The sequence below is a fragment of the Silene latifolia genome, chromosome 11 (genome assembly GCF_048544455.1).
Source record: "Silene latifolia isolate original U9 population chromosome 11, ASM4854445v1, whole genome shotgun sequence".
Taxonomy (NCBI): domain Eukaryota; kingdom Viridiplantae; phylum Streptophyta; class Magnoliopsida; order Caryophyllales; family Caryophyllaceae; genus Silene; species Silene latifolia.
Window position 1 is genome coordinate 206391277 of NC_133536.1, and position 14907 is coordinate 206406183.

The 14907-nt window shown below is 33.9% G+C and overlaps 2 protein-coding genes and 1 non-coding gene across 3 annotated transcripts; 2 read left to right on the forward strand and 1 right to left on the reverse strand.

The window, feature by feature from the left end:
* The first annotated feature begins 425 nt into the window (after positions 1–425).
* On the forward strand, positions 426–7950 carry LOC141612462 (uncharacterized). The gene is made up of 7 exons (XM_074431242.1): positions 426–566; positions 2320–2656; positions 3418–3634; positions 3741–4278; positions 4774–4872; positions 5265–5535; positions 7510–7950. The coding sequence occupies exons 1-6, from the start codon at positions 509–511 to the stop codon at positions 5519–5521; spliced, it is 1506 nt and encodes a 501-aa protein (XP_074287343.1). The 5' UTR covers positions 426–508; the 3' UTR covers positions 5522–5535; positions 7510–7950.
* On the forward strand, positions 6554–7791 carry LOC141614758 (tetraspanin-8-like). Its single transcript, XM_074433504.1, has 3 exons — positions 6554–6737; positions 6826–6863; positions 7510–7791. The coding sequence occupies exons 1-3, from the start codon at positions 6554–6556 to the stop codon at positions 7789–7791; spliced, it is 504 nt and encodes a 167-aa protein (XP_074289605.1).
* A 170-nt stretch (positions 7951–8120) lies between the features above and the next one.
* On the reverse strand, positions 8121–8194 carry TRNAN-GUU (transfer RNA asparagine (anticodon GUU)). Its single transcript has one exon. It is a non-coding gene; the product is annotated as a tRNA-Asn (tRNA).
* Between the last annotated feature and the right edge of the window lie 6713 nt (positions 8195–14907).

The following is a 14907-nucleotide window of genomic DNA, read 5'->3' on the forward strand; positions in this document are numbered from 1 at the left end:
TTACTCTGTAGTCTATACTTTGTTTACATGGTTACCTGAAAAATTTACCGAAGATATTTTAATCAAGTGGTTAAGACGGAGGTATTGTGGACAATAAGTCTCAGGTTCTAAGCCCCCGCTCCTCTATTGTAATGCGACTAAATACGCACTTCGTTAGACAAAAAAAAAACAACGAATTAGCATCAGCTTTAAGATCGTCTCACAATATATCAATGGAGGAACCAATTTCTTTTTTACTTCTTATTTATCAATTCCTATTATTTTTTCTATTATAAACGTTTATTTGCGATCGTTTATTTGCGACGATCACAAATGAGAATTTTTGATTATAAAAAGGATGATGACATGTCATAAAGTTGGCAGATGTCACTCATTCACTCAATATCTTTGAGTCAACGTTTGTACTTATCAAAGGATGTAGGAAGCAGTAAAGTGTTGACTATAGTAGGCCTTACATATAGATAGTCTAATCAACTGATCTTCTACAAACTCAAACTCATACTCAAAAATGGCTGCTCATACTCTTCTTTTCCCTCCCACTCTTAGCTCCAGCATCAACCTCAAAGGTATATTTTCCCATTCATCTTTTCTCGATTTCCTCCGTCTCAATCATTTATTTACATTTTTTTATTCTTTGTGTGATGTATTTTAATAAATGCTAAATAAATGATCGAAACAAAGGGAGTTTTTTTTTTTTTTTTTATCTATTTCTGGGTTAGTTCTAACTGTAAATGAACATAAACTGATGCTAGAAAGATTGCTTGGCACAAATGTTGACCAATTTTATATTTATATTTGATTGCTTAAGCATATATTGAGGAAAGATTAGCTACCACAAAAATGTGTATTGATGGTTTGGACTTTGTTTGATTTTAGGAGTAGGTCTTGCTTAAGACCGTTTTTAAGTCGTTTTATTTTTTTGCCTTACTTAAATCGGTTATGAGTGCAGTCTTAACTTAGGACGGTCTTAATCAAGAATTTGTCTGATTTTAGAGTGTTCAAGCATTTGAGTACAATAAGTCATGTACTATAGAGACCAGTGAGTACTAGCAAAAAATCCGATTATCCAAACTTATCCGATCCGATCCGAATTTTTGGATATCCGATCCGAAAGTTAAGTTTGGTTTGGATATCTGATCCGAAATCTTTGGTTTTGGTTTGGATATGGATATTAGAATTAAAACATTTGGATATCCGATCCGATCCGAAACTATAGTTTTCTAGTATAATTTCGAGAAAATTAAATTTTATTTGATACAACAACTTAATTAATGTTTAAAATATTAGAGAAATATCTAAGTGGTACTTAAATTTTATGTCGAGAACATTGGAGTAAGAATACTAAAGAAAATTATCATGTAAGATAATGAATATAATCGTGTTTCAAACTTAATTTTAAAGTAAATTCAAAAGTATGGATATCCGATGGATATCTGCATCCGATCCGATTATTTTGGATACCCGAACATTGGATATCCGAAACATTTGGTTTGGATATTGGATATCTAACTTCAGGATTTCTAATATGGATATCCGAGCTGAACTAGTACTTTGGATCGGATACCCGATCCGTACTCTGCCCTACCAGTGACGGAACCAGGATTCGAGGAAGTGGGGTAAATTACAACAATGATTGAAAATTATAGGTGGGAGGTGGGACAAGTTAGTAATGTGATGCAATCATGCACTGATGATAGAATGAATTGGAAAAAATTCAAAAAAATCGAAGATTTTAACTAAAAAATTCATTATTTTCATGGCTGACGAGTTGTCGGGAGGTGACAGCTCCGACTAGCCCCCTGCTCCGTCAATTGGACTCAAACAATAAGGGGAGATTCGTTACGGGGTCATGTTTTGAGAGATTTGTCCCATATTAGATTATAAGAAGATTCTGTGTGACATATCTGGCCTAGTGGGTTACTCCCTCTGTCCCGGTCCCGTTCATTTGTTGTCCTTTTCCATTTGGGGTGTCTCTGTCAATTGTTGTCCTTTCTATTTTAAGAATGAACTTGATGAGCAATTTGATCATTCACACTCAATTTGGTCCACTTGTCATTTAGTAATTAGCCTCCTTCTCCTTCCTGGTCTTTGTGCCAAAACCAAAGGACAATAATTGACCGGGACGGAGGGAGTACTATTCTTAGAGACAAATGCGGAATTTTTCTCCTCGTGGGTGTTACCCAGAATCGGAACATATATAGCAGGAAACTGAATTTGAATTATTACCCTTTTGCCTTAATGACTAAACCGATTAGTGTGCTCGACCTGCCTTAGCTGTGATGAATATTTAGGATGATGAGCAAATTTCATTTGGTGTAGGCGATGGTAGTAAAGTTGGGATTTTCTCACTGAGAACAAAGGCCTTGCCATTTATGAATGTCTCGTCTGGCCACAAAGTAAGAGCACAGGCTGCAATCAATGCTGGTTGCAAAGGGATAGATATCCCGACACATTGGTACAATTTAATAGCCGATCTTCCAGTTAAACCTCCCCCACCTTTGAATCCTAGGACTTTCGAGCCAGTCACTCCCGAAGATTTGAGTCCTCTCTTACCAGATGCATTGATCAAGCAAGAAGTGAGTACTGACCGATACATTGAAATACCTGAGGAAGTTCGCGATATTTATGGACTATGGAGACCGACTCCTCTGATCAGGTTTTGCTTTTTATCTCTCTTTGTTTAGTACTCCCTCTGTCCCGGTCATTTGTTGTCCTTTTCCATTTTGGGGTGTCTTAGTCAATTGTTGTCCTTTCTATTTTAAAAATGAACTTGATGAGTAATTTGATCATTCACACTCAATTTGTTCCACTTGTCATTTAGTAATTGGTCCCTTCCTCTTTCCTTGGTCTTTGTGCCAAAACCAAAGGACAGCAATTGACCGGGACGGAGGGAGTATGTTAATAACAACTGTTTAAGGTAGAGAGACTGTTTCCGAATGACCACAATGAAAGCATTGAGAACTATTGAATACAACAACAACAACATTACCCCAGTGCCTCAATGGCTCCCGCAAATTGCGGGGTAAGGGGGGGTCGGATGTACGCAGCCTTACCCTTGTGTTAGCAACACAAAGAGGCTGTTTCCGAATGACCCAAGATGGAAATTGCGTCGAGAACTGCATCGAAGGACCACTACTTCACAAGAGAAAGAAGAGCAGCCACCTTAGTGAGCCATTTTGCTTTATTCCATCATAATCCAGAACCAAAGAGTAATGAATCTTTGGCTCCATTGGAAATATGGAATACATTGAGAACTATTGAATGACATAAAAAAAATACAGCCGGTTTAGTAATCTATTTTGCTTTATTCCACCGTAATCCAAAAGCAAAGAATAAAATTGTAATCGGACATACTTATAAATCAAACTTGCAAAATCCTCGGAGGATGTATTGTAACATTTTCCCATTTGAATATAGAGCTAAAAGATTGGAGAAGCTTCTTGGTACACCTGCAAGGATTTACTACAAGTATGAAGGAGTTAGCCCTGCTGGATCGCATAAACCGAACACTTCAGTTCCACAGGCATGGTACAATGCACAGGAAGGGGTTAAGAGAATCGTAACTGAAACTGGGGCTGGCCAATGGGGAAGTGCCCTTGCTTTTGCTTGCAGTTTATTCAACATTGACTGCGAAGTAAGTACGAAGTAGTTGCTTGCTTGTTATGTTTCTATGCTGTCTCTCGTTGCATCTGGCTTGTTTTTGTTATCTTTAAACTGACTGCTATGCTTAAAATCCGCAGGTATGGCAAGTTCGGGCCTCATATGACCAAAAACCTTACAGGAAACTAATGATGCAAACTTGGGGAGCTAAGGTTCATCCATCACCATCTGAAATTACCGAGGCAGGAAGAAATATCCTTAGAATGGATCCATCTAGCCCTGGAAGTCTCGGGATAGCCATATCAGAAGCAGTAGAAGTTGCTTTAAATGATCCCAAAGCAAAGTACTGTCTAGGAAGTGTACTTAACCATGTCCTTCTACATCAAACTGTTATAGGAGAGGAATGCATAAAGCAAATGGAAGCGTATGGTGAGACTCCTGATGTGATCATTGGGTGCACGGGTGGAGGTTCCAATTTCGGAGGACTATGTTTCCCGTTCATTAGGGAAAAACTGAATGGGAAAATGAATCCTCTCATAAGAGCTGTTGAGCCTTCAGCTTGCCCTTCTTTGACAAAAGGAGTGTATGCGTATGATTATGGTGATACTGCCGGAATGACACCGTTGATGAAGATGCACACTCTTGGTCATGATTTCATTCCCGATCCAATCCATGCCGGTAATTTCCTATTCTTCCTTAGCATCGCTAATCCTTTTTTTTTGTTTCTAATCTGTTTTGTATGATAATGCATCCTACTTTGATCGTGTCTTTTTAATTTAGGTGGTCGAACAATGTCAAATTTGAATGAGTCTTGTATAAGACGGTCTCACTCTGAGTTAAACTAGTACTCCCTCCGTCCCGGTCAATTGTTGTCCTTTTGTTTTGGCACAAAGACCAAGGAAAGAAGAAGGGGCCAATTACTAAATGCCAAGTGGAACAAATTGAGTGTGAATGATCAAATTGTTCATCAAATTCATTCTTAAAATAGAAAGGACTATGGAAAAGGACAACAAATGACCGGGACAAAGGGATTACATTGACGACTGATATAGAGTTGTGCAACTCTGACCACAAAAGTTAAATAGGGACATAAAAGGAAGATGGCGGTTTATCCGTTTATGCTTTCGACATATGATGGAACGATTTTTTTTTTTTTTTTTTGGAATCTTGTAGGTGGTCTGCGTTACCATGGTATGGCTCCGTTGATTTCACATGTATACGAACTAGGGATGATGGAGGCACTTGCTATACCTCAAACTGAATGTTTCCAAGGTAAATTATAAGCATGCAACTTGTTTTTCAGTGAAACGTATACTTCGGCTTTTCTTCCCCCTTTTGCTTGTCTAGCATCAATAGCGAATCCAGAAAAAATTCTTTCTGGGGTCCTGATTAATATTTAAAATCTATATACACATAAAAAAGTTATAAATTTATTTTTTTAGCCTGAAAATTAGACAAAATACTCAAAAAAAAAATCTGTTTCTGGTGTCCGCGCACCCCGGAATGTTGTTAGTAGATCCGCCGCTGTCTAGCATACACCATTTGATTCATTAGCTCAAAGTTTATCCTAGAAGGAAATAGTAATAATCCAAAGAATCGTCAAAAAATAGAACACGAGTTCAGACAAATTTATTGACTGATTAAGTCTTGAGTACATGCTTCAGGGGCAATCCAATTTGCAAGGTCTGAAGGACTCATCCCTGCACCCGAACCAACTCATGCCATAGCTGCTGCTATCAGAGAAGCTCTCCACTGCAAAGAGACGGGAGAATCTAAAGTCATTTTAATGGCAATGTGTGGACATGGTCACTTTGACCTTCCATCATATGACAAGTTTTTGCAAGGAAATTTGGTCGACTTATCTTTTTCCGAAGAGAGGATACGAGATTCACTTTCCAGAATCCCCAATATCGGCTCTTAAAGAGACGAAACCTTGTAAGTAGATACTCTCTTCTTTTCTTAAAAACCCTTATATTGTTTTCTTTCCATGTTTTCTTTTCAAAGTACCCATTAGTTAGAGTTATCTAAGATGATGAGTAATACCAATGTGAGTTACGACACATTGACACATACGGAGTATAAACTTTGTATTCGGTATTTCGATTCATATAATTTCTGCTAAATGCACCTTTGAGCACAGAGTAGAAGTCAGAAGATTACAGTTTCAGCATATTCGATCATTTCACTCTGAATATAATAAGAAATCCGTTCCATGTTTCTTTTGCATCATAACATTTCGACATGAACCAAAGAAGACTATAATTGATTTTATTACTAATTAAAATGAATTACCTAGATATTAAGCATAATTTCTTATTGTTATTATGTCTTAAAATAACTATTTTTGTCTTAATTAATCTTTATTTGTTGGGTGTAGAAGGAAATTACAGCTTTCAAACCAATTTTAGAGTCTTGCAAAAATCAAGGCTACTGCCAATATTTAGCAAAAATAGGATAGTTAATATGGCATGTAGGAAAATTACGAATTCCGATGACAACCCTCATAAGGCCATAAGATATGGTTATTTAGAAAAAAAAAAAAAAAAAAAAAAAAAAAGACCAAATATATCTATTAAGGCATAAAACCAAGGTTATATGCCTTTACAATTTCTCCAACAATAAAAAGGAACTTCAATCTTCGTGCTCTCCGTGAAGCTCCTTCGTGCCATTTCTTCAGGACCTAATCGTCCAAGAAGAAATGGTGTGTCGGAGCAATAACCTCACGGCATGCATAAATTTTGGCATCCTATTGGTTGGCATCGGTATTTTAACAGTCGGGATCACAATGGCCGTGACTTCTATCTCATCTTGTCATACCCTCCTAGTCTCGTCTTGTGTTAAATGGGGAAGCATGATTGTGGTGGTCTCATTGTGCGGTGTCCTAGGGAGCTATTGCCGGTCCCCATTCCTCTTGTGGATATATTTGGTTTTCTGTTTCATCATCATAATCGCAATGACCATTGGTACCATCCTTTGGCTTAGAGTCTTGATTCAAGGCCATGTTAAGCTTGATGTCGGACAAGAATACAGGTTCAAGGAGTTTGCGTCTTGGTTTAAGGATGTTGTGTTTGGTACGGCGGACTGGCCTGAAATCAGGCAGTGTATAATGGATAGAGATTTGTGTCTTATGGACGACAGTACCAAAAGTTATTTCTATTCGATTCCCAAACTGAAGGTCCTTTACTTTCCTTCATCATTTCTTTTTTTCTACATGATGTCTTGTAGATGCTCTTGACAATTTGTCAGTATTGGTCGTGATCATGGTAATGGTTGCGAACCACAAAAGCATACTATATATGATCCGTACTTTCCTTAAGGTTTTGGTTGAGATGGTTCATCTATCATGGTATCAGAGCCAACTGTGGCCGAAGGTCTCGGGTTCAAATCCTGGCAGCCTCCAATAACTCACGAAGTTGGAATTTCAGCACATGCCTGTCCACTAACCACTCTTCAAGCCCAATGGGCATTCGAGTGAGGACGCGTAATAGGAATAAATATAATAGTTGGGTCTCGACCATCACCTTAAGGTTTTGATTGAGTCGGTTCATCTATCAGTTCACTTCACTTTGTCACGCTTGTTTTTTTTTTAACCAATTTTCAGTTACAGTTGAGTCATTTATATATCAGGGCAAAATATAGAACGTCGGTCAATTATCTGCCTTGACCACCAAAAGGTTATTCACATATCAGTAAATAATTAGCCTGCAAAGGTGAAAATTTTTACATGGCGCTCAATTTATGATACCGTAGTCATGCATAGAAAAATGGCTCACTAAATCTGTTAGCGGTTTTTTTTAATGTTTAGCTGCATATCATTCGATGTAATTGTTGATGCAATTTTCATTATTGGTCATCTGTAAACAACATTGGCCTTACGCAGTTACGCGACTGTTTCTCCTCTTTATACAGGGTGCATGCTGTCAGCTGCCTCCGTGGTGCATCTACGATCCAAACAATGCTACTATTCCCGACTGTCATATTTGGAGCACGGAGAAGGATAAAATGTGTTATTACTGTGATGTTTGCATTGGAGGCTTTTTGGCACAGGTTACAGAGCTATGGCGAAGGCTGTTTCCGGGATTTGTTGCACTTCTTTTCATTGTAATTGCCGTTTTTAGCATTGGTTTCCGAGCTTTCCGACAGCACAAGGCTGACCATTATAGTAAAGTTTGCTATACAACCAAACCTTAAAACACTTTTTTATCACTCACTTTGTACCATTTTGATAGTTTTAGATTATTGATGTTCTTTTTTCGAGTTTTCACATTGTTCGTCATCAAGTAATAATGTTTTACTGTGAAATGGAGAGAAAATAACTAGAAGATTAGAGGAGATGTCGCCTTTGTTGTATTGGTTTCTTCTTCTCTCTGTTTAATTAATATTTTTAGTGTAAAATGTGTGAAAATGTTAAAAGAAAATCAACCTTAGAGATTAAAAACATTAATACGGAGTAAAAAGAGATTAAAAACATTAATACGGAGTAAAAACTACACTATATAATAAAAATATGTAAAATTAAACGCTAGAAGGAGGGCTTGAACCTCCGACCTTGTGGTTAACAGCCACACGCTCTAACCAACTGAGCTATTCCAGCTTTTGTTATACATAGTCATTTCTGGGTATTTATTCACGAAGTTAACTATTTGGAGTAATTAACTATGAATAAGACGTACTCCGTATCAATTAGGCTAAACTATCTCATAGAATCAACAAGCGACACTAGAATTTCATATGGTAGATGTGGTGATAATCGCGACTATACGAATATATGTTAATTAGTTAAATTCGTTGTTAAAATCGTTATGACTCATGAGGAATTTCTAAGTTGGCCTTCTAGCACCAAAACGATTTATGGCATGGCCCAAATTAAGGCAAGTAAATACCGGTAGTTTTAACCTTTTTTGTTAAGTCGTACTCTTCTACACTCCATAATCGTGAGTTTTGAAAGCATTATTTATTTTAAATTCTTTTACAAGATTATATTTTTGAGTATAAAATACGGAGTATATAAATAGAAAAAGATAAAGTCGAAGTGTTATGTTAGAATCTGAATTAAATAAAACCAGATGAATGTCGAATTACAAAGGGAATATGTACTTCTATATGATAATTATCGGTAGCTCTTGCATCAATAATCGATTGACATGGCCAAGTTCTTTTGGACTTAATTCAGCTCATTTCAGTTCAATTCAGCTTTATTCAGTTCGGCTTCCTTCAGTTCAGTTTCATTCAGCTCTTCTATTCACAAATTAATTCTTACTTTAGTTCAGTTTAGCTCTATTAAGTTCAGTTCAGTTATATTAAGTTCAGTTCAATTCAGATAATTTCAGTCCAAAAGAACAGGGGAAAACAAACCAAGTACGGGAATACGGGATACTCGTAATTAATCTAAATTTTATTCATTTTTCCAATCATTGTATTTCGTTTAAGGATAAGAATATAAAGAATAATGAAAGGTAATGAATAATGCATAAAAGATAAGTCGAATACATATATGATATATCAACCACAAGATTATAATTATTGTTGTCTTTTTATGTCATGAAAAGAGAGAAAACTAATCGTACCCATAATCATGAGATTAAACTATTTGTCTTGAATTCATCAAATAATTTAGCTACAAAATCAAGATCTTGATTGATTGATTTAATTATCAAAGCAATTGTTAAAGACAAAAGTTGATAAATATAATCTAACTTTTTAATGGTCCTACAAAAGATCATTAATCTTACATGATTCATAGGAATTATATAATACAAGTTAAAAAGATGCACAAAAAGTTTCGTAGGTTACTATTTTTTTTGTAACGTAAATAGGTAAAGTCTTCATGCACTCGTAAAGTCGTACTCTTTTGGAGGGTAAAGTACTAGTGTAAAGACTTAAAGCTAGAGAAGCAAAAATGAGATAGGGATAAATTGACCAATTTTGATTTCAATCCATCTATACAATATAGTTAAAAGCCTACTTAATGCATTTACTTTTAATCCACGTGTAATTTTTCTATTGGTTACTAATAATTTAATTATATTAATTACTTAATTATCTAACTAAAAGTAAGTAATTATCTAACTAAAAGTAATCTCTAAATACCATGTGTTACATGCTTATAAAACACAAACAAAATAAAAAAATAATGGTGGCAAACACAAAAAACAAATTAATACAAACTCTTTATTTTCCTCTCATAAATTTGGTATTAATCTACCTATTCATTTAACTTTTTTTGTTTTATTTAATAGATGGTCTTTTGGTTTTTCCTCACAATTATTATACTTTGTATTTATTTCACCATTTTTTTTATCTCCCCCTTAGTTCACACAACATTCTTCTTCACTCAAATAAATTATTGAAATTAATTACAAAAATTTTCTTATATAAATATTATAACAATCCTATTTTTCATTTTTATCCAAAACGTTGGTAGGTAAAATATGCATATATAACCACTTGAATTATTTAATTTTTTTATTCTTATTATATTTTGAATTAATTAATAGTTTTAATCTTATATAAATATTACAACAATCCAATTTTTCATTTTTATCCAAAAAGTTCGTAGGTAAAGTATGCATATATAACCAATTGAATTATTTAACTTTTTTATTCTTATTATGTTTTGAATTAATTAATAGTTAGAATCGTATTTAATTATTATTTTTGTATTTGTATTAAAATTACAAGAGGATGACATAGTCACATATCAAAAACATTGCATGAAATCTGGAAATAATGGTTATGAAACTTCTTTGCAATTATCTTTTGACTTCAATATATTTTTCAGTTTCATTGAGTTTTCCTTTTTTTATTATTAATATGATGTATGCGCAATATCAAATTGTACTATAAATCTCTAATTATTGGTGACATGTTACATTATATATTCCAACCCTTGAAATATTAATTGACAAATTTTATAAATTGTACTAAATTGTCTTATACCCTTTCGTGCACTTTATTAGTTTTCCGTGTACTCTTCAACTTGTATTTTGTAAATCAGGTTATAAATCAAATATATTAGTCTACAAACAGATTATAAATCAAATGTCTTAATGGAAGTGTTGAAGTTATATGCTCCAAGGATATAAATCGGATCTTTTAATGGGGATCAAGGTAAATATTTTGCATGGTTTTTTTTATTGAAATCCAATGATCATTTTCCAATCCATTGTTCCATTTTGAATGCTTTAAGCCTTTAAATCATTTTTTGTTTTCCATCAAATATTTTCTTCTAGCACTCTCAATATTTCTTCGAAAAATATTTACTTTTTTTGCTTGTATATATTTTTGTTTTCTCATAATCAATAGTTACGAATATTTTTTAATTATCATCCCACTTCTCTTTTTTTTGTCCATTTATATATTATCACTTTTTTTTTTTGATGACGAGGGGGTTGAATCCCCCCCGGGCCCATGCATTCCCGCACCACCACATGGACCATGTAAGCCACCCCCTTCGGGGGCTGCAGTGGCCAAGTGATCATTGCCCCAGCTGGTAGTCGAACCCGGGACCTCTCAACTCCTGCATTTCTGCAAGCTTCAAGGTTTAACCCGGCTACCACTGGACTAACACCACTTGGTTTACTTTGGGACTTACTTTTTACCAATGTTTCTTATAACTTTTTTTTAAAATTACAAAATAATGTCATCATTTAAGGGTAAAATTCTCACATTACTCCACCAATTGCAAACTTTTTCCTTTTATTTTCAATTGGTTTTTATCTTTTATTAATATTAATTATTGCACACAAGCAAATGAGGTGATAATTAAAAAAAATGGAAGAAGTATAATAATACAAATTGTGTATCCTTATTTCTTTGAAATTCATTGGGATAGGTGTTAAAACTCCTCACATAAAAGTTTACCAACAACAAAAGATATAGAGATAACTCTAATTTACAAGAGATATAGTCGAAATGAAACTAGAATGATGTCCATTGTTTAACAAATACATTTTCTAGTGTATCCTCTCAAAAATTGCTCACATGAAATTTATTTTTAAAATTATTGAATGCGTATTTAGTCTAAAATTTTATTTGTACAAGTCACATGTCATCAACGCCTTCCTAATAATTTAAGCATATCACTTAGGTATTTCGTTATACAAAAACCATTTCAATAACATTTTTCCCAATACGTTTGAAATCAACTGAATTTACAAGGACGATGTTGCAAGACCGACGAGCCGACAAGAATTATAAATGTATTATTTGTTAAAATTTTAACAAACTCCATTGCATTTAAGAAAATAAACTTGTAATTTTAGCCTAATTAGTAAGATAAACATAAGTTGTATTTTAACATAGCGCTTTCTGCGCATTATTTATATCGTCTCTAATTGACTAAAGGCAATATGTAAAATTCAGTTATAAAATATCATTACCATTCATTCATTTATATATTTTACATATTTACTTTACTTTAGATTTATTTTTTCATTAGAATACCTTAGGTAATAAGGAATAGAATTAGATGTTCAAGTGTCCAATATTTTGTTTCTTTGTCGGATAAAATAGGACCAAGGTTCTCCGAACGCACCAAAACAACACTAAAAACAATTTATCAAGTACTAGAATGCCAAAAGCCGTCAATGTTGAGTGAACTGAATAACCACCATGACAAAGCCAAGCGCCCTCGAAATCCAGAGACAATCTAAACACCGTAAAAAGAAAAGCACAGAACAAAAACAGAAAGGGACTAACAGTAATTAACACAACAAGATAACATTCAGTAAAAGGACAAAGACAATGAGGACCGTAGGAAAATAAGAGTAGTTTTCAAAGTTAATATTCCACTGTTTGAATGCAATTTTACGTTTCCCATAATTTGTGTTGACTTTGCTTATAGGCTTTGAGAATAAGTTGTTTAAAGTGCTCTAATGAAACACAAGGCAATACAATTTCCCATTTAATTTATATGCAATACCAGTTTTCAAAATCAGATAATGGACATTCGTATGTTCTTTAAAATGAGGAATTCATGGGTTTTGGTGCTATAATATATCTTACCTCATGAACTGTGACAGGACCCTCTTTATTGCCTTGCTTAGGTATCCTACCAATATATCTCCAAAATAATAAGCAAGAAGACAAACAAGCCGAATAACGCATTCATGAACGATACCGCAAAAATAATAGAACAAAAACAATCAAACCCGTGATTCTCACGGGTCACAAAACTAGTTTTGTATAAAAAAGATAATAGAGATTGGATTATAAATGTTAATTATGAAAGGTGGAAATACTTTGATAAGATTTTGAAGTTTGGAGTAGACAAGACAAAATAGGCCCGGCCCGAATTACTCAGCCTAAATAACCTCGAATTGAGGACTAGAATTTGACCCAAAGCTCGAGTTGACCCGACGACCTATTAAACTCGACACAAATGTTTATTACCGCATACTGATCCTTATCCCCAAATAACTACATAACTCACCCAAAATTACCTAGCCCGCCCGAATTCTTGCAAACCAAAACACGAATTGTCCTGACTGGGACCGACCTGATTGACATGTTTGTCAGGTCTAGTTTAGAGTGTATTTTGGTCCGTTCTTCATTAAAATTCCGTCTATTGATCCTGGTTCTTTTTTACGATTTGTTTTTGTATTAATATGGCTGTATTTAGATGACTGGGTCCGTTTAACAATATGTTAATGTAAATCCACCTTTAATAAGACTAATTGCAAAATTATTATTTGGATGACTTTCATCACCCAAATTATGGTTTGAAGAATAAAAAAGTTATGATTTGCTAAAAATGGTACTCGACTACTCGTACAACAAAGCATTTAAAAAGAGTAGTGAAAAATTCAAACATAAGTGAGCAGTGTATCAGATCTCGTGAAATTATAATATTCCTTTATGAATACATAGATACATTTGCAAAATTCCAAATTAGGGCACTGTACTTATTCTTTATAATTGTGATCATTATTGTGCCTTTAGCATAGATGCCAGATCTATCCTACACAACAACAATTTTGGATTTTAATCAACTCCAGAATGTTATGCTACTTATGTAACATGGCTTAAGTCATGGTGATCTTCCAGACTTAATTTCAGTTCGTTGCAGTTCAGTTCAACGATCAGTTTTGTCTATTACATTCAACTCGGTTTAAATTTAGTTTAGGTTTAATTCAGTTTAGAGAGTCTCAAAATCTGGAAAACAAGATCTTAAAGTTTCATATTTTGATTCTTCATTTGTTTTGTACATTAGGATTTTTATATATGATTTAATTTCCATCTTGTACTCTCGGTATTATTTTCAGCAAATTTCATGGTTTGAAGTAACAGTATTAATCTACTCATTTATTTTTATTAATTGTATGATAAGCTTATTCCTTATTTTTAATGAACTAATAAAAGATACACTATAATTTTCGAGCGTCTTACCTATCCTCTTCTACTTTGGCTAATTTTCCAATCATATTCCTACTTTAATGCAAACGTCATATCTACAACTATGCTAAACCATAATTTTTTTATATATGATTGATATTTTCGTTAATCACGTGTTTCCCCCGTTACACTATCAACTATATGTGATAACACAAAAAAGGCTAACACTCAGTCGTAAGATGTCATAAACGAACCCGTGAATTTTCACGGGCAATTAAACTAGTTTAGTGAGATAAATATTGATTTTCAGAATAATTTTTCAGAAAATTTAATTATCATACTCCATTTATGAACAAATATTGAAAATTGGAATCATACAACAATACGTATAAGATAGAAAAAATGGAAGAACACGACAAATAGATAAATGGATCCCCATACCTTCACATGAACCATTAGTAGAAATAAATAAATCCACATAATAAAATAGCTAAGCTAGAATTCACAATAGAGTAATATGGTGAAGCGTTCCCATTTTCAAATGTTTCTCAATTTAATCTATCTTTTGTGTTTGTGCTAAATAACTTATGATTTACCGAAAGTTTTAGTAATTCGTAGAATATTATAATTAGTGACTGAAAAACATTGGTAAAAAGTATATTACTTCCAACCCATTTAAAAGTCATATGTGAATGAGTGAATGTCTTACATTGATTATGGAAGACAGAGTAACTATACTAGAATTAGAAGTAATCTTAAAGCCCTGTTCATTTAAACTTAATTTAAGCTTATTTTAATTTAGTTCAGCTTCATTCAGTTCGGTTCACCTCATCTCTTTACAAATTAACTTTTAATTCAGCTCAACTCAGTTTAATTCATCACCTCCATTCACTTTCAGTTTTGTGGTTTTGCCGAAAAGAACAAGGCCGAGCTCAGCTATTTTATGCTAGAAAAATAGATTTTGTCCCAAGT

Excerpts from the sequence above, each read along its gene's own strand:
- LOC141612462 (XM_074431242.1), top strand. The coding sequence starts at position 509 with ATGGCTGCTCATACTCTTCTTTTCCCTCCCACTCTTAGCTCCAGCATC. Across the intron at positions 567-2,319 it reads CTCCAGCATCAACCTCAAAG|GCGATGGTAGTAAAGTTGGG; the intron begins GTATATTTTCCC and ends CATTTGGTGTAG. Across the intron at positions 2,657-3,417 it reads AGACCGACTCCTCTGATCAG|AGCTAAAAGATTGGAGAAGC; the intron begins GTTTTGCTTTTT and ends ATTTGAATATAG.
- LOC141614758 (XM_074433504.1), top strand. The coding sequence starts at position 6,554 with ATGACCATTGGTACCATCCTTTGGCTTAGAGTCTTGATTCAAGGCCAT. Across the intron at positions 6,738-6,825 it reads TTTGTGTCTTATGGACGACA|ATGCTCTTGACAATTTGTCA; the intron begins GTACCAAAAGTT and ends GATGTCTTGTAG. Across the intron at positions 6,864-7,509 it reads CAGTATTGGTCGTGATCATG|GGTGCATGCTGTCAGCTGCC; the intron begins GTAATGGTTGCG and ends CTCTTTATACAG.